Source organism: Tamandua tetradactyla, chromosome 26, assembly GCF_023851605.1.
Source record: "Tamandua tetradactyla isolate mTamTet1 chromosome 26, mTamTet1.pri, whole genome shotgun sequence".
NCBI lineage: Eukaryota > Metazoa > Chordata > Mammalia > Pilosa > Myrmecophagidae > Tamandua > Tamandua tetradactyla.
This window is the reverse complement of record NC_135352.1, coordinates 7,728,546-7,754,896: the sequence shown is the minus strand read 5'-3', so window position 1 is coordinate 7,754,896 and position 26,351 is coordinate 7,728,546. Positions and strand designations below refer to the sequence as shown.

Sequence of the window (26,351 nt, the reverse complement as noted above, 5' to 3'; positions counted from 1 at the left end):
AACTGTTAAATCTGTAAAAGAAAAACACTAGAATGAAAGACACAATTATTCTTTAGGAATTTGGTGACAATGGCTAACAATGTAGCTTTCTTTTTTTTTTTTTTTTTTTTCTTATACATGGGCAGGCACCGGGAATCGAACCTGGGTCCTCTGGCATTCCAGGCAAGTGTTCTTGCCTGCTGAGCCACCATGGCCCGCCCTGTAGTTTTCTTTTTTAAGGTAGATTTTATAATATACATTAACTTGCAATAGAAAATATAGTATAAAATGTTAACGACTACTTTTTCTTTTAATATGCTATATGGTGGGGTCACATTTCATTCCTTTTCCATGTGAGTATTCCCTTATTGCAGCACTGTTTGTTGAATTTTTTTTTTCATTTTGTTTTGCTTGTTTGTTTGTTTGTTTGTTTGGGAAGTGCATGGGCTAGGAATCAAACCTGGGTCTCCTGCATGGCAGGCGAGAAACCTACCACTGAACTACCCTTGCACCCCCTAAAGACTACATTTTTAGTTGCATTTTATTTTACCAAGATGTTTGCAATTTCAAAAGTCATCATGAAAGAGATTTTACAAGACTGTTTACTGAGTAAAATTTTTCAGTAGACAATAATGCAAAATTTAGTTTTAAAATTTAATGTTTTATTTTCCACAAAAACAGAAGCACTATAGAGTAATGGCAGGGGAGGGAGGCATATGCTCTAGACATCAATACACGTTTTAACTCAGTCTGCTCCTTAGAATGCTTTAACAAGTTGCTTAAGCTTTGAAGTCCTGGAGTGACTTCTCAGATAAAAGAACTGACTCAGATTTCATCTAAGGTGACCTCCACTCTACTTCACCTATATCCAGATCACATAGGAAAAACTGTATCTAGCAAATCATGTTCTGGTCACATTTACATTTTGATACATACAGCTAAAATGGTCACGATCTGAGTTTTTCAAATGTGACCTGACATCTAATAAAAGTATATTTATTTCAAGGGGAACTTATTGTGTGTTCCTTATGCTTTAATTTCCCCTCATTTTGTTTCTTCTTCTTTTTTTTTTTTTTTGTCACAAAAAGATTGAAAGTCCCTGCAGTATTAGTGTATAGAACATAAAACACTAAGCTCTTCCTGAAAGGTAATTTTCCAAGAATGAAAAATATGAGAATAGTGTTTGTTTGTTTGGTTTTCTGTCATTCAACATTGCATTAAAACAACCATTTTTCCATAACTATGAATGGCCTCAATCTTGAAAACTGGCAGTTAACAAATGAAAAGTGTTAACAGTTTGAAAGCAAAACCTGTCCCAAATCCCACTAGGCTTTCCATTGAATTTTAAAACTAGCCAGTGTTGGGTGGGCCAAGGTGGCTCAGGAGGTAGAGTTCTCGCCTGCCGTGCTGGAGACCTGGGTTCGATTTCTGGTGTCTGCCCATGCAAAAAAAAAAAAAAAAAAACCTAGCTAGTGTTACACATCCATACACAAATGGATCTATTGTTGGAGAACAAAATTAAGAAACAACTTAAAACTCTAAGTTTTATCCATTATACCCAGCAAAATGTTACTTTTGTTTCTTACATTTTAAAATGAAGAATTTTCATAAACCTTTGAATTTAATTATTTTCCGGTTTTTGCTAGCAACATACTTGTTTGTTTTTTCCCTAATTCATGGATTTCAATATACTAGAAGTTAGGCTCCATAAAGTAAAATCTAAATGAAAAGTTTACAGACCTTTTTATTCCTTCACTGGAACAGAAAAGTATTCATAAGTATATAAACCTGAATATTTTTTCTCATTATAAAATTGCTTAATTTAGTAAAATTTTAAAATGCGGTAAAGCAAAATATTTAATGAAAATTTGAATCACCAATAGTCTGCTCACCCAGAGTTAACCATTGGACTAAAATTTTGAAAACTTACTTTGCATTCTTTCTGAAGAAATTATAGGTATAGGCCTCGTGCTACATCTGACTGGCAATTACTTGTTTCCATTAAGGGATGAGGATATACAAGTTGTCAGAACTAGAGCAAGATCTCTGGCTTAGACCCAACTTCACAGACCAATTTTGGAGATTACTTATATCAGAACAAATTCAAAGAAAATTCTCTTCCTATGGCCACCTGTAGGGACGTGGCTGAAAGAATAGCTCTGCCTCATGTCGTAGAATAAACATGGTTTCTCTTTCATTCAAAGAATGCTCACAAATTCACTTTAAACCACTTTTTAGAGTCCCTGCTGTAATTTGGTATTTACTCTACGTGTACATCTCTCAAAATTCCTAGTGCCAGGCCTAAAGACCTGAGAGAGGCTGGAGCCAAATATGGCCAAAGTTTTTTTGCAAATCTTAAAAATAACTATTTGAAAATGCGTATTCTAATGAAGATGATATTTAGCTCTACCTAGCTTTTAAACTTGCTTTCCATTCCATATTGTGTTTCACCTGGAGGGCACTCCCTTCGATGTCCCTGTTACTTTCCTAGCTCTGCATGCCCTGTTCCCCCAGTGGGATTGCCTTTTTCCGTTTGTGCACCTGGTCAGTTCACACGTCCAAACTATGGTGAAATGGTTATCTTCCCTGTGATATGGGCCACAGACTCCCTCCCAAGGCAAGCTTTGCTCTCTCCTTTGTGCTCTCATGATCCTTTGCATGTTCTTTGTTAGCCTCTGTGACATTGTTCTGTAATTCTTTGCTTCTGTTTTTGTAGTCTGGGAGCTCCTTGAGGAAAGTTGCTATGTCCTAGTCAAACTTACATCCCTAGTACCTAGAGAACACTGTCTACCCTTAGTAGGTATGTATGAAAATATCAGTTAAAATAAAAAAGAATGAATGCATTGAGTACATTGTGATGACTTGCAGAATAATGGATGTGCTTGTGCAAACACTACTGAAATTTAAAGTTTCAGGAATTGAGAATGGCTTTTCATATTTCTTTGAATGTGCTGTAAGCATTGTTTACCATCTTTCATTCTGTAGAGTTTAAGATCTACTCAGTGGAATAATATATTAGGCTGGCAATATATGAGAGACACAGGTGAGGTGCACTAGGCAAATGCAGTGACATAAAACATTTCCGTTTTTATTAGAGGTTGGATGGAAAGTAGAATAGATTGAGAGTTAAGAAAAAAGGGAAACTTTTATTGTGGCCGAGAGAAAGAGTCTGTGTTTCATAAATTGCATTAAAATATTTGGTATGCAAAATTCCGGCTGTTGTTCTTCATTAAATGGGTACAATGCCTCCCCTATCTAATTAAGTAACCATATGGAGACAAGTCACATTCCCATGAAGAAAAGCAGAAACCCAGCCCTATTGTGTTCTTTGAGATTATGTAACATGGTTTGCCTGGTCTGGCTTTCTGGTGTGATTTGTATACTGCAATGGACCAATATGCTTACAGAAAATGAGTGAAATTTAAGAAGCTATTTCTGAGATGCCTAACTTCATTTAAATATTGCAATGAAAGTGGCTCTTGAATATTATGGGATCTCCTTCATTTAATCACTACTTGCCTATTAAAGTCAATAGTTTTGGGGTCTGGCCAGCAAGAATTTCATTGTGTATTCCTACACTGCATTGCAGGACAGCCCATTGCTGGTGGACAGTGTAACCTTTTGCTACATGTTTATTGAATAAATAAATACTTCACAGCATGTGTGCTGGTTGAAAGGATGTATGTTCCCTAGAAAAGCCTTGTTTTAATCCTAATCCCATTTTGTAAAGGCAGCTGTTTCTACTAATCCCTGTTCAGCACTGTATGCTTGAAACTGTAATTAGATCATCTCCCTGGAGATGTGATGTAATTGAGAGTGGTTGTTAAGCTGGATTAGGTGACGACATGCCTCCACCCATTCGGGTGGGTCTTCATTAGTTTCTGAAGTCCTATAAAAGAGGAAACATTTTGGAGAATGGGAGATTTCTGAGAGAGCAGAGAATGACATAGCCACGAGAAACAGAGTCCACCAACCAGCGACCTTTGTAGATGAAGAAGGAACATGCCTCATGGGGAGCTTCATGAAACAGGAAGCCAGGAGAAGAAACTAGCAGATTATGCTGTGCTCACCATATGCCCTTCCAGATGAGAGAGAAACCCTGAACTTCATCTTTCCCTGGATGCCTTAGATTGGACATTTCTATAGACTTGCTTTAACTGAGACATTTTCTTAGCCTTAGAACTGTAATGTAGCAACTTATTAAATTCCTCCTTTTAAAAGCCATTCTGTTTCTGGTATATTGCATTCTGGCAGCTAGCAAACTAGAATAGCATGTTTTCAAAAGGTCTGACCTAAAAGAATTTTGCTAACATATGCATGGGTAGCAAATAGTTTAGAAACATTGTTAGCAGCCATTCATGCTCTAAGGGTTCTGAGATAGCAATACTAGTAATCAGAAAATTGAAATATAAATATTAAAATTATAAGTTACTTTGGGGATGGAAATGGTAAGGATCATAATTAGAATTTTCTTCCCTTTTCATACTCTTCTTTATTCAAGCCATGATGATGGTGGTAATGAAAATGGTGGTGGTGACAGCAGTGGCATATTGTATTTAAGTAGCATTTAACATATATATATATATATATATATATATATATATATATAACTCATTTTAACATCACAGAAAACTAATGAATTATAACTCTCACTCTTGTGGATGAAGAAAATGAAAACTCAGACCTAAGTTACTCCCCTTAGGGCACCAAGTTAACCAATAAACCTACTTAAATCAGGTTATCTGATTCTAATCTAAAGTTCTTTCCTTTTGCCAGATTTAGTTTTAGTTCATGATAGGGTCATAGGTTGCACTTTGAACAATTACTCAAATTACTTTGAAGCAAAAAAAAAAAAAAAAAAAAAATTCCATGCAGCCTTCCATAAAATCATTTCTTAAAATAAGTCCCCTCCCCACTGTATCCAAGGAATAGGATCTATTGGCAATTTCTAAGCCCCTTAAGAATTCACACTTCAGTCCTCTGTCTTTCTACCCTCCCTGTTGCCCTCCTCCTTCTACTTTCCTTTCCCTCAAGAAGCCTTTCACAAACTCTTGAATAATTTGTCCCAAAACCCTTAGGTGGGCCAAGCACCATAGGCACCCACCTAGGACAATAGGCATCCACCTGGGCTAGGTGGGCCTAGGACAGGGATGACTCCATGACTCCAGAAGGCAGGGAAGGGGGGGAGAGGAGCACTTCCCAGTGCCGGGAGGAGGGCATCCCAGTGGGATGCAGCTTGCTAGGGTGGGAGCAGGAAACAACCTCCCTGAAGTGGGGCAGCCATTCCCGGGGTCCGGCTGCTCTCTACCCGGATTAGAGCCAGAGTGGAGTGGGGAACGGGGGCCAGGGCAGATTTAGGATGTGTATGAAGTGTTAGATAAACACTGTCAATGCTTCATTATACAGGAAAAAAAAAAAAAAAGGACAGCGTATCAAGGTTTTCCTTGCGCTTATCTCACTTGTTTGTTGGAAAGCTGCAAATAAGCAGTAATACATACGTATGTACCTACAATCTCTCTCACAGATCATTCGTTTTCGTTTTTGCCTTGTTTATATGGATTCCAGTCCTTTCCATATGCAAACATGATTTTGACACTGCTGCAGAAATAGTAAAATAGTGTGTTATATTCTACCCTTTGTTTGTTTTCCTTCCTCTGAACGAAGACGGATTGATTTTTCATGGAGGTCTTTGAGATAGCAGTATCCTCAGACTTTTCCATGCCTCTCTTCTGACCCAGGACTGAATTTGCTGCTTTATGTAAAGGGCATTTATTAAAATGGCCGCAGGTAATCTAATTGCTTTTAGGTCTCTGTGTAGTTTTGTGAGTTGGATGGTTAAAACTCAATTTATCTAATGATCTAGGGTCTTTATTTGTTTATTTGGCATTTTCTTAAGGCTGGTAAGTGCAGTTTCTCTATTTACTCAGATATCATTATTTATGACCTCTCCTTCCTGCCTCTGTGTCTCATAGTTCCTTCAAGCAGGTCGTGTATTGGACTAATTAAACAAAAATGCATCATTCAAAATGGGACTTTTCACTCAGGTTATCACTGAAGGGTTCGCTCTATAAGTCTTTATCAGGTGACCCTTTTATGCAACAATGAATTGCTTTGGACAGAACTCAAGCCCCTTATGGGACTATGAGCTTTTGATGTCCACATAAAATCTTTTAATACCTTTGTCATTTCCTCTAATGCATGGATTTATGAAAGCCTGCAGGGACTTGATATTTATTGAAGATGGAAATTGGCATGAGCAGTCAGCAACAAAATGAATTAATATATGATACATTTTATGAAGTCCATTGTAAATATAATTTAAAACGTTAAGAAAAAAAGCCAAACTGAGATTCTATCCTGAAACCTCCTCTTACTTATATAGTGAACACATTTTATTTTCTGAGCGATTTCATTGTACTTTTATGACATAAACTGTATGTTCTCCTACTATTTACAGTATTTACTTTATGATTTTTTGATACTTTCAATTACCTACACTTGCGTTAGCTTTTCCATTAAAAACACATTTTAAGACTTGTAGTATCTTAAATTCTTTGTTATGTAAAGCTTCTTTTTCTTTCTTAAATTGATGTAGTTAAAGGGAAAAAAATCATGTTTGCAAGAATCAAGCTATTGTTATGTTTAATTCATTGCAGTAGCAAACAGTGCTTGCATGCTCCCAGTGCCAAAGAATCTTTTTCATAATTCAATGCTTTTTCTTTTTTGTATTGTCTTCCCTATACAAAAGACAGCTATGCTTCTTGAAGTGCTAGTTCTACTTTTGTAAACATTTGAGAGTGCCCCCTGTAGGTTCTAATATTATGAATTTTGGTTAACTTTGACAGTGCTTACTGATTTGGGTTCTCAACTTGAGTGTAGGTAATAAAAGGCTTTATGTATTCACAACTGCATTGGTGGTATACCAATCCCAGGCTTCCCCCTTTTATGCTGTTTCTTTCTGCTTATCAGTTCCCTATAGTTAGGGGAGAACTACCACTACTTCTTTCCTTTGAACAGATGTAATTATGGGTCTGAAACTACAAGTTCATAGTTATTTTAGTGATTTGCTGTTCTTCTCCATCTTGATAGTGTAATTCATGATATACTGCCATGAGAATGCACAGGGGTTACTGGGGAATAGCCATGGACAAAGATAAGCAAAACAAACTCATACTCCTTTTAGAAAAGGCAATAAATTGAATTATGGTAGAAATCCTATGCAAGGTAGAATACAAGACAGTCACGAAAGTTATGTCATAGATAAAGGAAAAGGAAAGTTTGAGTTTTTGGAAAATCTATGACTGTGTACCCTCCACTAATATCAACATTATGCATGTACTACTTATGGGAGAACAAAATCTATTCTCACCTATTTTCTCAAACAGTTTGGGGGCTTCATTGAATGCTCTGAGGTAACCACTGGCCAGAGTGAATCTTGAAATTCAGTCTCACACCCCACAGATATTTATCTCAGGTCTTTTAACAAAAGCTCTCAGATTCCAAAGTGCAGTTTGAGGGGGGACCAATTTATTACTTTCACTTGTTCAATAGCACTGAAGGATGGGAAGCTGGAAGTACCAAATTCTGCTAGTTCAGCTTCTAGAAGATAATCCATCAAAGCAGTTCTTAGGAGTGCTGTAATACTATGAAGAAAAGCTTTCCATCACAGATTCTTAGAAGTGATGTGGGTTGGGCTTTGCATTCTGACTTCTGTGCTATGAATATAAGCTGTGCTCTGATGTCCTCCTCAATTTTGCAGGGACCAACAATGGAGAAGTCCTTCCTGAATCCATTCCATCAGCTCCTGGGACACTGCCTCATTTCATAGAGGAGCCAGATGATGCTTATATCGTCAAGAGCAACCCCATTGCCCTGAGGTGCAAAGCAAGACCAGCCATGCAGATATTCTTCAAATGCAATGGGGAGTGGGTTCATCAAAATGAGCACGTCTCTGAAGAGAGTTTGGATGAGAGTTCAGGTAAGAGCATGGAACAATCTGAAGCAGCCATGGTGGCTCGTTTGAGACTCCCATTGCTATAAGGCTGGGAAAGACCATGAAAGCCTCTCACTGTTGCTTATTTGAGTGGGATCATATTTGCATTACCCCAGGCATAAGATATCAACTTAATTTTAAATGACTTGACATCTTCTTTAGTGGTCTTTTCCCATGTATTATTTTCCCAGGTACTATGGACATTTTTTTCCTCTTCTACATAACTCCCACATCACTCTTTTAGAAGTCAATATCCTTACCCAAAATGAAACCAGGCAGTCTCTGTTTTCATTTTCTGTGTTCTAAATATCTTTGAAGAAAAATACTCAATCTTTCACCAAACCCCTTTTAAAGCAGACTGATTTCAGCTTCTTTAATCTTTCCTGCCAGATATTCTTCTCTTATACTTTATTCTCCACTATTGGTGCTGTCTGTGTCCTCTTTAGGGTCTCTGGATTACTATTTGGTGGCTGTGCCCAAATTAGAATACCACATTCTAATAGGATTTCTCTCCAATAGAAAAGATTTCCAGGGCTCTCTTCACTTCATAGCTATAGAGGTGTTTGGATAACCATTGTGAAGATACTGATAATGATCATACCAGCAAAAACTTTTTGAACATTTACTAAATACCAGGCCTCATGAAAGCATTTGGCAAGCATTATCTTAGTCAATTTTTGTAACAGCTCTCCAGGGTAGGTAATGCTATTACTATTTTCTCCTTGTTGTTGTTGTTTCAATATATATAAGGAACCTGAGGCTCGTGCTCACTTGCAAACCAAAGTTATTTTATTCAAAACCTTCAAAATTAATGACTTTTTACATTTGAGTGTGCAACTGAAACAATATATTCTTTTGTAGTTTGGAATCCCTAGACCTGATCATTTAGACTCATTCTGATCCAGTGTGGTCTCACCCTAGATTATTGATTTATGTTCCCTCAGAAGAGAAGTCAAAAATGCCCTCCCTCCCCACTTCTTTGATTAGGACTCAGAAATATTTCAGGGAGTTAAAACAAATACAGAGACTGTATAATGCAGTGGGCAGAACTCTGGGCTTGCAGTCAGCAGAGCCAATTTCTACTCTTCATTCTTCCAACACTAAGTATGGGACTTTGAATAAACCAGAAAGCCTCGATATAATTAGCAAGCTTTAAGTCAGCTAGTTTAAGACGCACTATCTATATACCAATGATTTTAAACATACTGGGCTGGGTCTTTAAGGGTATTCAAAGATGGGTAAGAGACAGACACGATTTTCTTGGACTTAATACCAACTTGTAGGAGATAAGGGAGAAGGCTCAGTGGTACAAACAACACATTAGCAAATGAGAGAAAGCTTAGCCGACGTTCAGCAAGAAGTTCAATTTGGTTGAAATATAGAATTAACATAGGAGAATAGCAGCAGAAGAGCTGGAAAATTCAGTTCAATTAATGGCATGGAAGACCTTAAATGACTAAGTGAGGTTATTTGCTTAATTTTGAGGGTATCTGGGGACTGGCACCATTGAAATATGGGAATGCAATGACTGGGATTCTGTTTTGAAAGATAAGTCTGGTGTAACTGTGGAATAATAAGGAGAAAGAAGAATGGGGAATTCAGGAGAATGCTGGGTAATCCTAGTGAGGAAAAATGAAGTGTGGTTCTAGAGTGATGGCCATAGAAATAAAACTAGGTGCTTGATAGAAATAGGACTTAATAGTTGCTTGGATTAATTAATTACAAAGAAGGTGGGATGGAAATTGAGATCTTAAAAGAATTTGGTAATGGAATTCATATCAATTGTTATGTCAGCAAAGAAAATCTGAGGTCATTTTTTTGAAAAAGTTGAATTTGAAGTGCTTATTTGACATAAAGAGATATAGATATGAAACTTCATAGAATTCAGATATAGAAAAGTAGATTTGGTCATCATCGGTGAAAAATGAAGTCATCCACAAGATGGATGAGTTGTCAGAGAGAATGGGTGATATGTAAAAGAAAAGTGTCTGAGGACATAAGCTTTAGGAATCAAGAAGAGGAACACAACCAGGAAAATAGTAAAAAGAATATGCTGTGTTTCAAAGCAAATTATACCAAAAATGTTACTCCATTTCTGCCTAGGATTCAGTGAAGAAAGAAAAGAACTAAGAACAAAGAACTAAGCATTGTGTATGTACATATTGATACATATTATACAGTTCTGAAATAATTTGAGGTTTAATATAAATATAAAACTTCAAAAGGTAGGTGTTTTAGCTGCTAAAATACATGCCATACAATTGGGTGATGTAGCAGGAATGCATTAGCTCACAGTATCAGTGCCTAGGAGGCTTGCTTCCTTCAAGGGGAGGGGCGGTATCTTCTGGCTGGTGGACGATCTTTGTCATATGGTAGTGCACATGAAAGCATGTTCTCTGTCCTCCTTTGGGTTCCATTAACCTTGGCTTCTGGCAGTTCCCCATGCTTCTCTATATGTGTCTGAATTTCATTCTGCTTCTAAAGAACTCCAGTAATCCAGATTAAAGCCCAAACTGATTCAATTAAACCACACCTCAACTGAGGTAATAGCTTCAAGAGATCCTATTTACAATGGGTTCATAGCCACTAGAAGAGGAGATGGAACCTGAACATGCCTTTTGGGGGGACATGACTCAATCCCTATAATAGTGAAACACCAAAAACACCATCACATTTCACTTTAAGTTCAAGATTGGAACTAGCAGAAAGAAGAAAAAGATGTCTATTTTAGAGATGTGATTCTTTAGAACAAAAGAATGCTTAGAAACGTGAATGAGAACATGAGAAGTGGAAGAGATCTTAGTGATATCATAACCCTTCATTTAACAGATTAAAAATCTTAAGATCCAAGAAGTGTAATGAACTAGTTCTTGCCATAACTGTTTCTAGAATCCAGATCACTTAATTTCCAGCTCAGGGGTATTCCCTCAACAGTGTAAATTCCCTTTGTCTACATATTCCTATGCGTTCCTTCTCAATCAAAATATTGACACGTTTTCTTTCTGTTATAAAGTACAGGGCTCATCATTTTCCATCATGAATCTGTTTATTGTTTGACTTTCACAAATGTATAATCATGTACATATTTCACTGGAATTTCTTTATTCCTTACTTTTTCTGCCTTTTCTACAAAGGCCAGTCTCTTTTTCTATGTCATGCCTAGTACTGTTAGACAGAGGTTAATGATAACAAAAATATAGAGACTTTTCCAGGATGGCAAATGTAGTTTTCTTTTTGAATGAAGGATTTTGCATAATGAAGGGTAAAGAAGTGGACAAATTGAATCTTGCTGCCAGCAAATTTTTGATTCTGTGCTCCCAAGGATGGAACTAGGAGAGAAGATGGATACAGCTGGTGTTGAGAGAGGTTGAACTAAAGACAATAACAGTCCTGCTTATGTTGGCATAAAAAAATGGAAAAAATGTTGGCTTTAAAATATGGAAGAGAGCACAAAATGAACTGTGTCTACCATACAAGAAATAACCTACAAAATAATGGCAGACCATGAAAGGTTTCTGTATCTTATGCTCAATTAGTCCAACTGGAAAATACTCAAATACCAGTGGCTCAGTGGGGCTGTATGTCCTTTCTTTAGATGACTGTGCCCTAGATTTTGCCTGGTAATGAACTCAAAATAGCAGAATCCCAATGGGTAAATTGCTCCAAATGGAAGATAGGAAGAACATTGAAAAATGATCAGTCATTTTTATACCACTGCTAGCAAATCTTGTTTGTGTTCCCATTTAAAGTGCTCTTGATAAGTATTGCAGACCAATTTAACACTGCACCCTCTTGTAATTTCACAGCATTCTATTTTGTTATTGCTTCCCCTTTTAATTCCCCCCAGTATTTCAAGGCAGCTCCGTATCTTGTAGATAGGAGCATTGATTACATTCTCTGCCTCTGTGCGAAAGTCTCATCTCTACTTCCTTAATGAACAAAAAACAAAAAGGCCAATAAAAGCCACATATTTCAAAATAACTGGGTAGAACAAAAACTCATAAATAACAAAATTTCAAAGAGATTATATACCTTTTCTATTAAAAAATGCTGTCGTGAAACAACTTAAATTTCAACAGTTATCTTTTTGAAAATAATTTAATAGGCACAGCCTTTTCTTCCACCTCATTTGATTGAATCGATAGGAAAGAAATGCCTCTCTCTAGACAGTTTTCTCCTGTGAAGTTAATAAAAATTGCTGTCTACCACACATTGCAATTATGATTCCTAAGCTCTGTACTAATAGTGGAATAGTGGAAACTGGAGCAAGATGAGTGGAGATATTATACCAAAACCAATAGATAAGTGCAATTAACATTGGAAGCAAAATGGCCTCAGGTATTGAAAAATAGATCCATTACCGGCCTTGAGTTCTTTAGTGCAAAGGAGGAGAACAAGTCTTCACTGCCTTTATAGATATAATGTGTGTTGTTCGGGTCTGTAAAATAAGTCCTGCCATTCCAATAAGAGTGAATGACACTGAGAGGATGAGGAGAGTGGGACCACATTTGACCAAAGAGAATTGCCCCTGCAATTGTAAGTCCTGTTGGATGTAACTCCTTATATATCTGTGGACAACATATTTTCCATTTCTGATAACTGAGAGAATTAGTATATTCTTTTCACTTACAGGTTTTCTTTCTTCACAGAAGTAATGGGAAATGCATAGGCTCTGGGAGTGCTTGGAGTGACACAGAACCTTTTGTATTTCCAAACTGGAAGCAGAAGTCTTTTCCATAGTTAAAGGCTGCAAACTGCCTTTGGTCTTTCTGGTAATTTGGCTCCGCCATCTAACAGTTCAAATAAGAAGAAAAAGGATTGTATGTTTCCATGCAATTTTGGTTGGAAAACCCAAAGCTAAAGTTCTTTTCTGCAAACAGTACAATTTATTTGATGTGAGTTGCTGTATTTGCCCAGACATGGCTATACCTCTTAGTCATGTATACTTTCAGCTCTCTGCACAAGCCAAGAGACCCTCTTTCATTTGTTCTGCCTCATTTCATTTGGAAATATGGAACTTCTTCTTCCTTGTGCTTTCTGCTGTTAACATCTGGAAGTGAAAGAGTTGAGAGGTAATCCTAAAACAGGAATCATGTTCCTGAGAAATGGGCAGAGTTTTCAGTAACATAGATATTAAGAGTTTCATTACAACAGGTAGGCAAACACATATGCACATAGATAATAACAAACAACAAGCAAAAGACATCTTGGCAATCCAGATAGCATTGCCTGTGGGGACCTTGAATTATCAGTAAACCAAACCACTTGTATAGTGTTGAATAAAAATAGGTGTTCCTTTAACAGTGTTCCATGGTTTTTACCTTATTCTACCTATGAGATATTGAACTCTAATGAGTGAGATAATGCATCTTCCACCATGTTATGGGAAAAGTCTCAACTCTGGTAAACTAATATTTTTCTTCCTAAAGAATGCCATTTCAGGAATTTCGTTGTGTGTGAGTTCCTTTTTAAACAACTGGAGTCATTCTCCGGGGATAAAAGTTTAATGGATTTTGTTGAGGAAAGGTAGATGAGCACAAATAAAAATGTATTAAATCTTTGAAGTTTACATCCAAGAACTTTGCTACTTTGGTGATGGGGATTTGAGTACAGTGTCTTCCAGAAAGTCATTAATTTGAAGTTCCCTTCAATGATTCACAAATCACTAAGGTGCATTTTAGGTGTATTTTAAACCATATAACACAGAAACAATCAATCTCTCAAGTGTTCCATTGACAATTTGTGAGTTTAAAACTCACTTTTATAGAATCATTCCTTCACCACACCCCAGAGCTCATCTTGTTCAACACTCTGTTTCTCAAGTAGGAGAAACAGAGAGGACTGACATACTCTTAAAAGCTTTTGAGGAAAATATCATGAGTTCTCTCTAAAACTTGTGGTAAAATATGAAGAACCTTGTCTCTTGTGTCTCATTAATCCTTCCTATAGAAATCTGGAGACTGTTTGCTCTCCTTTCATCCTTACCAGAGATAGAAAATAGCAGAACACTTTAATTTAATAATAACTAAATATTATTGACCAGAGGTTTTTGTCTCAGCCCCCAAATTCTTGACTGATGTCTTAGGATTTTTTTTAGTCTTTTATGTTCATACAATGTTGTTCAACAGTATATTTCTTTATTTGATGTGGGAATTATAATGATATTTTAAAAATGTAGATAATTGCTGTTTAAGAGCATCAGTAGATGGTGCACATTTTGACATATGGCTCTCTGATTACCAACTCCTTTGGGTAGACATGTTACTTTACTTCCTTTTACCTTGTTTCCCATGTACAAAATTTTCTAGTACTAATCTTATCTATCACACCCCACCATTGTGAAGACTGTGAAACCTAAACAAATAACATATTTGGCCCAGAACCTAGCATAGAGCCAGTAACCAAGTTTAGCCTATTTAAAATGAAAAATATAAAATTTCTATTTTTGTTATTTTTTTTTTTTTTGAATGGGCATGTTGCTGGTGATTTTGCACCTAAACCCAAATATATAATTATAGACTTCTACAATTCAAAAAAGATAAATGGGCAAATGGGATATTATTATTAACAGGTTTATATAGAGTAATATTATTTTGTTACTTAATGTATCCTTTGTTTAATTTCTGTTTCATTTGTGATACCCTTGGAGCCAGTGGTACTGCTGTGAGAAAGTCACGTTGCATGATACGTGCCCGAAACTCGGGCCGTGATCTGTTAGGCAGAGGTGATTTTCAGTGACTGCAGTTATAAAAGACATTGATTGGGGCAGCAGGGGTGGAAGTCATGGCCTTTTTTCCAACACAGCTGTGAATTTGAAGCGTGAGTCCTTCATAGGATGCTGTCCTCTAAATAACCCAACGTTGTTCACTTCTGCCTCTTAAGTTTCCCCTCTCTCTGTTATCAGACAACAGTATCAAGTTAATTTGCTTTCCTCTGGCAGACACCTCTTTGCTGATTAATTCTAATCTCTAGTGTAGAAAAAAACTGGAGAGCTGGGGTGTATTCTTGGTTTCTGTACTTAAGACTGAACTTGTGGTGCTTCTGAGGAATACTTAGAGTGGTTATTATCCAGGGGAAACTAAAGAGGGTTCATTAGACATAGTCTATATTCAAAAGATTTTTTTTAATCAAAATACAATTTAATCTTGTTGCTAGGCTGAAGTGGCAGAAGGCATCTAGTTAATCATCTGTGGGTAAAAATGAAATAAGGGTCTACCTTTTAATTATCTATATTTAATTTATTATTTTGGGTAGTATGTTGGCCTAAAAACTTCTATGTTCCACCAAGAAATAGACCCACAGTTTCTTGCCAATTCTTCCTATATCCCTGTGTTCTGAAACTCAAATATGTTTCTGATTAATTAATCTTACCAGGGGCCCAGAGCCTCACCAAGATAAATGTTGCATGAGGACAGAGCCTTCAAAGGCTCAGGTAGAATGACACCCACCCCTGAAGATTTTCCTGACCCCATGGGGAAATTAGAAGCTTCTTGTGAGAGATCTTGTAGCAGTGTGTGTTCTCCAGCAATTTTCACATTGCTTTGTGGGGGCAGGTCAACACTCTTCTCCTCTAGCTTGTGAGCCCCATAAGGGAAGGGATCTCAAATGTCTCCTGTGCACAGTAGCCTCACACCTACATAGTGGTAGATACCTATGAAACATTCAATAATTTTTTTCAATAAATATGTGTCACAAACCTTATGACATCTTGATCTATTTCCTATGGTACAGGAGCTGTGACAAAATAGAAATAATAGAAATAGAAATTATCATATCATGGTGTGGTTAAGATGAAGTAAGAATGCATGTGATGACATTAATGAAGTTTCAGGCTCATGCAAATGTTATAGTACTTTTGATACTACATTATTATTCACCATATGGTGAAGCATGCTTTTTAGTCCCTAAATCCTGGACTTCCAAGAGACACATGATAAACAGTCCCATGCATAAGTGGCAGACTCAGTCATTTCAGCTAAATGGGCTGTTTTCTGTCTGCTTGGACGATGGTGGAGTAAGTAGGTAGGGAGCTGTCCCTGAGCCAAATGTAAGCATTATAGGGCTGAGACACCTAGGGAGGGATATGAGAAACAGTTGCTTTTCATAAGGAGTTTGAATGGCTTTCTCTCCCAGAGAATTGAACGAGGCCCCATGCTACTTGTGGAATTATATCAGAATCGTTCTTTGGAGCTATGTCTATGGTAAGCTGCATATTCTCTTCTCTTGATTAGTTCCCCAAACAAGCATGAATGTTACAGTGTGGACAAAGAGGTGTAGAATGGGTGAAACCCATGGCTTGTATGGCCCAAGGAAACTGAGAAGAGCGAACAATTCACCGAAACCTCGTCTTCTCGTCTCGTGCTCCTTCCATGGGGTTCAGAATAAGAAAACTAACTTAAGGAGGAAAAGGGATTCTCACCTCCCATCTTGAATCTCATTATACAGTTTAGTAAACCTGAATGTCTGAAGAACATAAACCTGTGAGGGGAGGTGAGTGCTGGAGAGCTGTTCCAAATGCCTCCCCAGGTGACCATCATCAGGTATATTTGAAAAGTGGTTGGCAAAAATCCCCACGACAGGCTGCTGCTGCTAGGTTTTGCACAAGTGTAATAATGAGCTATACATAAAAAGCTTGGGGGACCATTGTTAGTAGACACTGCGCTGGAGTTGGCATGGTACTGAATGCTAAGTACTCTTTCAGAATTCTTCATTTTCTACAGAACCAGTTATGATCTTAGACTGAGTTGCTTTTATTAAAAGTTAACCTGAAAATAAATTATTTTAACACTTTTTCCCCTCTCCATTTCTTTTCCCCTTTACTTTTACATCTATCTTCTTTGAACAGTCAAGGAGATACCTTCAATTAGTTTGAAAATTCTCTAACTTTTAGTATCCCAAAAGGATTAGACCTGCTAAGAGTAACTAGCGTTTTCTGTCTGATAAATAAGGGGATTATAGCAATAACCGCTGTCAGCATTTTTCTCATTTAAACAAATAAAGCTGACAAATGATGAAGTTCTGTGCTGCTCTGTTATGTTTAGTGCATGCAGAGCAATTATTCATCTGCTGCCAGCATTCGTCCACCTACAACTAAACCATGAAACGGCATGGAAAGCTTATTAGCATATCAGTACCATAGTCATGTTTTTATATTCTGTAAAACTCTACTCCATAACAAAGGCTGATGGTTATAATTTGCACAATACTTTAAAGGGTTGGATTTTTCCATGCGTATTAGACTTATACACATTATCGGTCACAACCCTGCTTTTATTTATGAGATGCCATCTTCCATTTGCCTGGAATTTTGGCTCCCTTGTACCATTTGCTAGGACCGAGTTAGCTGCCATGTCTGGAGATGAGAAGTAGGTGGCTATTTCTGAACTTCAGTGCAGGAGATTAGGGTGGGGGTGGGGTTTCCTCAAATAGAGCTGCTTTCTGTGGATATTTCTCATGCATTGATAAATGTATGTAATACATGACATAAACACTTGTGATATGTTTATGTGCATATAAATGTGTTTATGTATATGCATATATATGTATATAAATTCTCAACAGAGAGAGTACTATAGTGAACATTTCAGAGAGAAGGTATTATTTTCATTTTTTATTTTATTTTATTCAGTAGAGTAATTTCCTATCGTGGCTGAGAGAGGATAGCAAATTTAAAATATTCATCATGATTTTCCTAAGGTTTCTTTGGGGAGATTGTTCGACAAGAGTGAAGACCTCAAATTTAGAAAAAGAAGGCCTAAGTCAGGGAAATGATACACTTTTGGGGGAAATAGTGATGTCCCTTTGACCTTTTAGAAACACCTGCCATCCTAATGCAATCTGCAGGGAAAATATACTGTCTTAGGGCAGTTGGTTTATATTCACTTTCTTTTTCCAATCCCTTGGGGACCTTCAGCTAAAGGACTTGTAATTGAGCCAAATATTGAGCAATCCTCTAGTTGAAATTGTGACCGTAACATTTTCTACCCGACTGTGGTTAGCCTGAATGAGGGATCTACAAAACCTCCTGAAAAGATTTGTGAAAGATCAATTGAAGGGGGTCCTGGTCTATTGTTTACGGTTTTCCAAAGCTGTCTGTCCATGGTGCTGAGACTAAATCAAAGCCAAGATTGGAGGCTTGAGTGTGCAAAAACCCTGCTTCATAAACTTGGTAATCCTGAACTATTTTGAAATAGTGTTTTTCTTCAATTTGTCACCTAGAGGAAATAGATAGCTTAGAAATTTTTATAAGATGGAGGCCATGACAAAAAAAGGGAAGTGTTCCCCATTAGTTTAAACACATTTCTGATCTTTCAAGATTATCTCATACTTCTTATACTTCTTAGGTCAGACTCTGATTCCCAAAGGAGGGGTCTCTTCTTTTCTCTCTCGCTCTCCTGTCCTGCAACAAGGAAAGTCTAGTATGTATATGTGCTCTATACCTCCTCACTGGATGCACTGATTTGGACTTCTCACTCCTCCTTTTTGCTTTTCAAAGTAAGGTTATCTGCTATTTGCCACAAATCAAAGAGGGCAATATAAAACAGGTCCTCTTCTCCACAGATGAACTCTTATTTTTGTCTATTCAACGTTATTTTCTAATTCCAAATACTGACCATCTACTCCAGCCAGCCACATCTGCTTTCTGTTCTAGCAAACCTCTTATTGTTCCCCTCTATTCTTCCTTTCAATAATATCACCTCTCTTTTCTTTGTCTGACAACCCTTTGTTCTATTTAACCTCTTCTCCCTATTCATAATTCTTTTAAGTAAGTGCAAAGTTAAAAAATTAAAATAAGATAAAATAGAATAAAATAAAGGAAAAAGCGCAAAATGACCAAAACAACAACAAAACATTTTGAAGACTATTTTCCTCCTATAAGATGTAGGACATGTCTTTCAGGACTTACATCTATGAGAAAGAAAAAAAAGAAACAGTTTTTCACAGATGGGCAAAACATGAATTATCAATTGTCATCAAGATGATTTTTAGGATGTAGTTACCTCCTACAAATTTAGAAAGTAAACCTCAAATTACACGGTGATTTATGTGACCATAACTATCTCTCATCACTCACTATAAATAATCTGTTATTAATTAGATAGAAGGGACTGTTGCCCCAACCTGAATAAAACTATACTTCCATTCTTGTTCTTTAAATCCTACAACACCTCAAGGTACAATCTTGTTCTGCCTCCTCCACCAATAATTCCTGACTCCTTTAGATTATATGAAGCTTCTATTCCCTGAATTCCTTTTCTACTTCAAGGACATAGCATGCTTTTGCACCTAATTATTCTTTAAATGTGCCATGTGTTGTTCAATTTACATAATTAATAAAAACATTTAAACTATGGGGGCAGAACTGAGTTGTTGGAAGGTACCTAATCAGAGATCTGGCTCTGGTGAGAGTCAGAATCAATTTCAAACCTTGGGCTCTTCATTTATTATCTATGTGGACAAATTACTTAGTCTCTCTAAGTCCATAGTTCTCTTATCTGCAAAGTGGGAATATCGTAGCACCTATTGCTCTGGTGTGTTGTGGGAATATAATGAGCAAACAAATAAAATTCCATTGATTCCTACTGGAATTCGGTAAATGTTGTCTCTTTTCCTCCCGTGCTACCTGTCCCACCTGGAGTAAGGCACAGCCTCAGTCAGCATTTGCTAGATGAAGGCAAGCTGACTGAAAAAGCTGCTACCCTGTTTGCTGATGATTCGACTGTAATAACTAGTGAAGGGACTGCCCTCTTCCAACCTGGATCCCACATGCAAGGTGCCTGCCATTCCCAAAGAGAGAAAGGGAAATAGTCCCTGGAGGTATAGAAGAAACTACATTCCTCAGGGCAAAGCACCAAATAATTTTCTTATTATTAGAAAGAGAATGCACGCTAACAATAACATAATACTTAGAAAACCCTAAATGGTCAAGCAAGGTCTTGAGAGCTCTATACCAGTTCACAGACACCACCTTAGCTCCTCTTTCTGCGAAAACCTCCTTTATCCTTATCTGCTCGTACAATTGTGTTGGGGCATTGCTGGGCTTCTCCCATGCCTTCTCAGACCAGTTGGGTTTAACTTTTTGCTTCCTATTTTCCCATCCTTCCCTTCAGATCCCATTTTTTCTGTCCCCCTGAACATTTGAAGTTGACTCCTTGGCTCTTTCTTGGAATCTCAGTTCACCCCTGCCTGCACTTGTTCACTAATCTTCCTTTGTTCTAAGCCACAATATTGGGGGATCCTTTCCCCCAACCATGCCCAGGGATAGGGGTATTTAGAACAACCTGGAACTGTGCTTTGGGGTTGGGGGTTAGGGTGAAGTGCCTGAGAAGGCCTCTTTAGTTTTTAAAATCAATCCCAGACAATGTTCGTTGTGATCCAATGGACTCTGATACTACATCACATCCCAGCAGATTTTATGCAAAGAATGACAAAGGAAAACCACCGAGATTCTGTGCAAATGACTGTGCTGTATTGGAGCCGCATGGGTTGGTAATATTTTACACTCGTGTGTTCCAGCCTGCTCAGCTGTTGGAATTTAATTAGCAGTAACGTATTATTGTCTAAGTAATTAAAACCTTGCCTTGATTAAAAACAGAATGATTTAATTAAAAAGAAAAGGTTTGTCTAACCTTAACTTTCGTTTGAGAAGCCCAGCCTCTGCTGACGTGTCTCTGTCGTCCACGAACAGGTCTGAAGGTTCGGGAGGTGTTCATCAATGTCACCAGGCAGCAGGTGGAGGATTTCCACGGGCCCGAGAACTACTGGTGCCAGTGTGTGGCCTGGAGCCATCTGGGCACCTCCAAGAGCAGAAAGGCCTCTGTGCGCATAGCCTGTAAGTACATCCTGGATTCCGTGTGGCCTCCTTTGTCCCGTAGGGGCCCGAACAAGAGCAAAGTAAAGCTTCAGAGGAGCCTCGGGGATGCAAGATGCTTTTAACGAAGATAAATTAGTAGCGGGCGAGAAACCGATACAGTTGTCCGAATCTCTGCTAAATTTCCTCTTTTAAGCTTGTATTTTAAATGGTTGATAATCTCCTCTGGAGTTCGATCAGCAAATCAGTTGGACTAAGAGATTCTGCCTCGAGGGTCAAGAGGGCAGGTATTTCAGCAATGCCAGGAAAACCTGGACCTGAGAGAAAGAAAACCATGCAAATGCACTCTGAGGCTCACCAGCAGTGACAGAGGTCATGGGGATGGATGAGAAGAGGGGAGCAATGTGTGTTTGCTGTGCTTTCAGAAAATCTGTAAAAAGAAGACGTTAAGAGGCTTTTATAGCCTTCTAGTAAATCTCTTACCTCTGGATCTGGAAACATGGAAATGGGTTTTAAAACTGCATTTGTTTTACCCAGGTAGGACTGAAAAAAATAGACACAAGAAAGAAAGAAAGAGAGAGAGAGAGAGAGGGAGGGGGGATGGAAGGAAGGAAGGAAGGAAACAAACAGAGGGAGGGAGGAAGGGAGGAAATTGGTTTTTAGGAGAATCTGAGGTTTCTTGGGGATATTTTAGCAAGTTTTTCTTCTTTTTATACCTTCTACATATGCTCAGAACAATAAACCCCACACACACTGCCCCCCACCCCCCCACCCCCGCTGCCACCAAGAAAGAAATAGGGAGATGGAGGGCAGAGATAGTTTCATTTAGTTCAATCAAACGCTTCCTTTTGAGCATGCCATAAAGAAAATGGGTCAAGAGGGAATTATTGGAGAATTCGAAGAATTCTCCATAGCAGATGTCTGTAGTTTAGGAATTAAGAATAAAAGTGAATCTTTCTTTGCAGAGACATGTATATTTCTTTGGAATATGCATGAAATATGTATATTTCTTTGGAATATGCATTTTATTTTCACTATCCTGGCAATTTGGGAGGCCCTCTCCTTGATGTTGTCTGGTCTATAATGGGCCAGGATAGATGAGGTCACCTCATAAGCTGTGCTCTTGCGTGACACACTTCTATGGCTGTAAAATAACGGATCAGCCAAGATAGGGAATAGGCTTGGATTTACTCTCCCTTAAGGAGCACAGGTCTTGTGCTCTTGACCCCTGATGAGCCAAAGCACGTAGATCTGTGCTCTAAAGAAAGAAGGTGAGGAAAAACAGTACAAGGGATTTCAACATGGCTTGCATCAATCCTTTTTTTCTCATCCTCACTTATACCCCTTTTCCTTCTTCCTCTGCATATCTAGGTCTGCATGATCTATTCTCTGAGCAACTATAAAGCATTTTTTAAAATTTGTTTACTATCCACCACTCACACCGCTCCATTCTAGGGCCACCTTAGGTGTCCAATTCTCCATGGCATCACAGTATCAAAAAATGTTAAAAATTGATGAGCACTTTCTTTTTCATCATTTTCCATTATTTTAGAGTCATAAAACATGTTCATGCTAACAATCTCACATATCTCTTAAGAGATTAAAGGAAATCATTTTATCATTCCTATTAGGATATGCATGAGTATTTGTGATGACAATGTGATTTTTAAGTAAAAATATGCCTCAGGTATCATTAATTCAAATATTACACAGTACACTTAATGTACTCCCTAATAATATTTATGCATATTTTAAATTTTTTCCATGTAGCAAGTGACAGATTCTTTAATTTGCTTAAGATTATTTACCCAAGTCTAGACATGATGTGTCATTGAATATTGCATTTTACTTGGGGACCAGCCTACATTAAAATGTAAATTGAAATTTAACTCTGTGTACTGGCATCAAGCATAGGAAAAACAACTGCCTTTAGGACCCTGCTTAGCATTTTCTTGATTTGTTTATAGGGGAAAAATCCACTTATAAAAAAATAATTTTCATGTTTTGTTTATAAATTTTGGAATAGGAGAGAAAAATTTTGGCTGCTATTTTCCAGAAAATAACTTGTCGCGCATGAGGATAGTCTTTACTCCCAATAAATGAAAAATGAAATTGGATGTAATTGCCAGTATGTTTCCTCGTTTTAAGATTGGTTTTTGAAGTACGAGAAAACTCTCAATCGTCTTGGGGGAACTTCACAAATTTGTTATCACTTTTACATTATTCATTAAATTGTTGTAGTTCAACAACACAGCCCCCTATGCTTTCTCCATTTAACCAACAATCCATTATGATTTTAAAAGTTTTTAAACTGCCATGGTCAAAACCTCTATGACACATGGGACATTCAGCTGGGGGATTTATTAGCTAGATTATCTTGATATGATTGCACTTAGTTTATCTTTGCAAAACACCTCATGAACATTTTAGGATGATATCCACTTAGAGATTATTCATTGTTTTAAGGGAAACACCTCATATCTTCATTGAAATAGATCCACCTGGGGCAAGAGTTAAATGTAGAGATTCCTGGTTCCTATCCCAGACCCACTGAATTGGACAAGGCAGAAAGAGCCAAAGTAAAAAGCCCATGTTTTTAACGCCTTCTACAGGTGACTCTATAATCAGGTAGCTTTGGATCATATCCAGGAACAGTGTCTCACACACTTTAACATGCTAAAAAAATCAGATGGCAGTCCATTTAAAGTGGATACATATGAATCAGCTAAAAGGATGCAGAAAGTCTGGTCCAGGTGTTGAGAATCTGTTTTTCTAATAAACTCCTGAGTGAAGGCTGATGCTGCCAGTCTGTGGACCACACTTTAAATAACAAAGCCCTAGAATACCATTCCAAACCACTAGTTGGGAAACCTTAATTTAATTCATCCACTAACATCCTCATTGATTCGCTGGGAAGGTGAAGTTCAGAAAGCTTGCCCAGTGGTTACACAGAGGATGGCAGACATGGCACCAGATATTATATTCATTCATTCCAACCTTCCTGAAATCTCTAAGCCATGCTGTGAGTTGGAGAAACAACAAAGGAAGAAAAAAAATCCATGTGTGTTTGAATGTTTTACTTGAGGAGAGCAGTGACTACTTTCTTACTCTGCCTATAAGTCAGTCATAGCCTCCCTGATGGTCTATATACATCCCTCCATGATATAAACATCTATCGTGACACAAGTTGATTCCTTCACAGTCAAAAAAAAAACCACATGGGCTTTGCATTAGAAGCTAAAGTATCCTGTCCTCTTAAACTGATGTTTTGTTTTGTTTTTTCCCTTAATAATTTCGTGTTGTTTCAGGGAGATATTGGCTGCCCATCCAACTTGTCTTGGGTTGGAAAAAGCTAAGTCCCATTCCCAAAAGCGATGTTATAAAGGTAAAAATAAATAAATAAAGGCAATCCACAGCACCCCCACATGCCTGGCTCTGGTCCATCTCTGGGGAATGACTCCCACAGGCTCTCTCTCATTTGTCTCATTCAATCAAGCTGGAGGTAGACGGGCACGTTGTGGCATCTGTTCCTTCTGCTGTTGGATGCTTATCAAAACTGGAAATATTCAATTATTCGTAGTTGTTTATTTTCACGTGTGAACATTTGGCTGCTTAGCCCTTGCTTTTCTCCCCTGTTCTTCTCCCTCTTTGTCTGCTTACAAAATGTTGTGCCTGGACCATTAACCCTTAGTTGCTCAAACCCCTGTTGACACTTGGGCCTTACGCTGATGTAGGAATTGGGATTAGGGAGAGAAAAAAAGGAAACATTTGCCTGTTACAGTAACGCATCAAATTTTCTTATTGAATAGAATACAGCAAACTGTTTTGTTGATTTTAAAAAAAAAGCTATGAATATGATAAATCCTGAATATAATTCAAATAGGCTGTTTGTTTGAGACATCTCTAGAATATCTTTGCAATCATTCCAAGAATGAGAGAAAAGCTTGGAGGACAGTTTCATTTAAAGAGCTATGAAATTCCTTACCTCCCTTCATAGGGCCCAAATGAAATAGTGTTGTTTTCATTTACTTGGCTGAGGATGCTGTCTTTTGAAAGCTTGGGACAAAAGACAGCCAATCAAACTCCAATTAGAAATCTCTGTCTCATGGTTTTGAAAAATATTTACAGGTAAATATTGCTCAAAATCTTTCAGTGGCCTGGGGTTCAAATTTAGCCTTCACCGAAATTTCCAGTCTCATCTCCCTTCACTTCATTATAAATGTCCTGTGTTCCACCTGAGTGGTACAACTTAGATTCTGACACATGGAACTCACTTTCCCTTCCTTATTTACCTACAGCATTCTTTCTGTTTCTTCCTGGAGTATACTCTCAGCTCCCAGGCCCCACTCTTACCTCTTTATACCAAACTTCTGTTTCCAAGGCCTGTCTCACATGCTGTTTCCTTCCCAAACATGGTTTAGCAAATGCCTTGACATTTGTTGACCTCCACAGCCTCACATACAAACTAGAGACATTGAAAAGATTCTCTCTCTGACATCCCCAGCTTCAAAATCTAAATGTACCTATCTTGAGTTCTCAAAGAACTTATATATACTTCTTTCATTTCTTCCTAAAGTATGTCCTGTGTCATAATTACTTTGAAAATGTTAAGGAACTTATCTCCCTGGCTTGGTTATAAACTGCTTTAAGATTCAACCTGCATTATATTCATTTTCTTGATTCTTGAGCCTAATACAGAGCTGTGTGCATCACCTTTATCAGTAAATGTTTGCTCGAATTGAGAAGCAACCCTACCAATGCAGGATATACCTCCATGGAAGAATTTATTGGCTGTGTGTTGTGATTGTGTCCTGGGGCCTATGTGGCATCTGGCTTCATGGAGAATCCATAGCTCATGAGGACATACAAGGATCTTCTTTGTCATTCCTGGTCGCGAATCAGCTCCTAATAACCTGCACTGCAATGAAAAAGAAATCAAAAAAGAATTAGAAGTAGTTGGATCGTTACAACTTCTTGGCTCTGTCATGGACAGTATGCATGTCTGAAAGTAACCTAGGCCACCAACTCTACCTGCACTGCTCCCTTCCTCCTAGCTCAGAGCATAGAATGTATTCCCAGGTTACGGAAAACAAAATTAAAACCAATTACTAACACTTGGTTTAAATCATACGAATGCTTAAAACTCTCCTTCCCCTGACTGTGAAGAATGTGATCAAAGCCAGGGGATAGTGCTATACTACTCTGCCAAAGGTCAATACTTTCTTTTCGACTGAAATGAATTTATAGAGCATTACTGAAACACAGGAGTCTGGACCTCAAGGTAAATTTATGTGCCCTGCATGCAGTCAGAGCTTGTGTACCCTGGAATGGGATTGCTTCCATCTGAAGGAAGGGTCCACTTTTTCTTGGCACTCAGATGCTGTCTTCTAGTCTTGCCTTGCCCTTAAGAGTGTGCCATGTACACAAACATCCACATAAGTTCATGGCAGTAGGAATGGGGGCATAATTTTGGGGACTAAGGGCCAAATGGAAAAGTAGATCCCTCGTTAAAAAATTACCAAGAGTTCCAAGATGTCAGTAGCAGAGCAGGGTGCTGTGCACACAACG

At 37.9% G+C, this 26,351-nt stretch overlaps 1 protein-coding gene across 8 annotated transcripts in view; it reads left to right on the top strand.

The window, feature by feature from the left end:
• UNC5D (unc-5 netrin receptor D) overlaps positions 1 to 26,351 on the top strand; it is a 523,673-nt gene that overhangs the window by 293,546 nt on the left and 203,776 nt on the right. For all 8 annotated transcript variants that reach the window (XM_077144160.1, XM_077144158.1, XM_077144159.1 and 5 more), the window contains exons 2-3: positions 7,739 to 7,957; positions 20,661 to 20,804. In XM_077144160.1, coding sequence (XP_077000275.1) covers positions 7,739 to 7,957; positions 20,661 to 20,804 — 363 coding nt within the window. The remainder of the gene's footprint in view (positions 1 to 7,738; positions 7,958 to 20,660; positions 20,805 to 26,351) is intronic.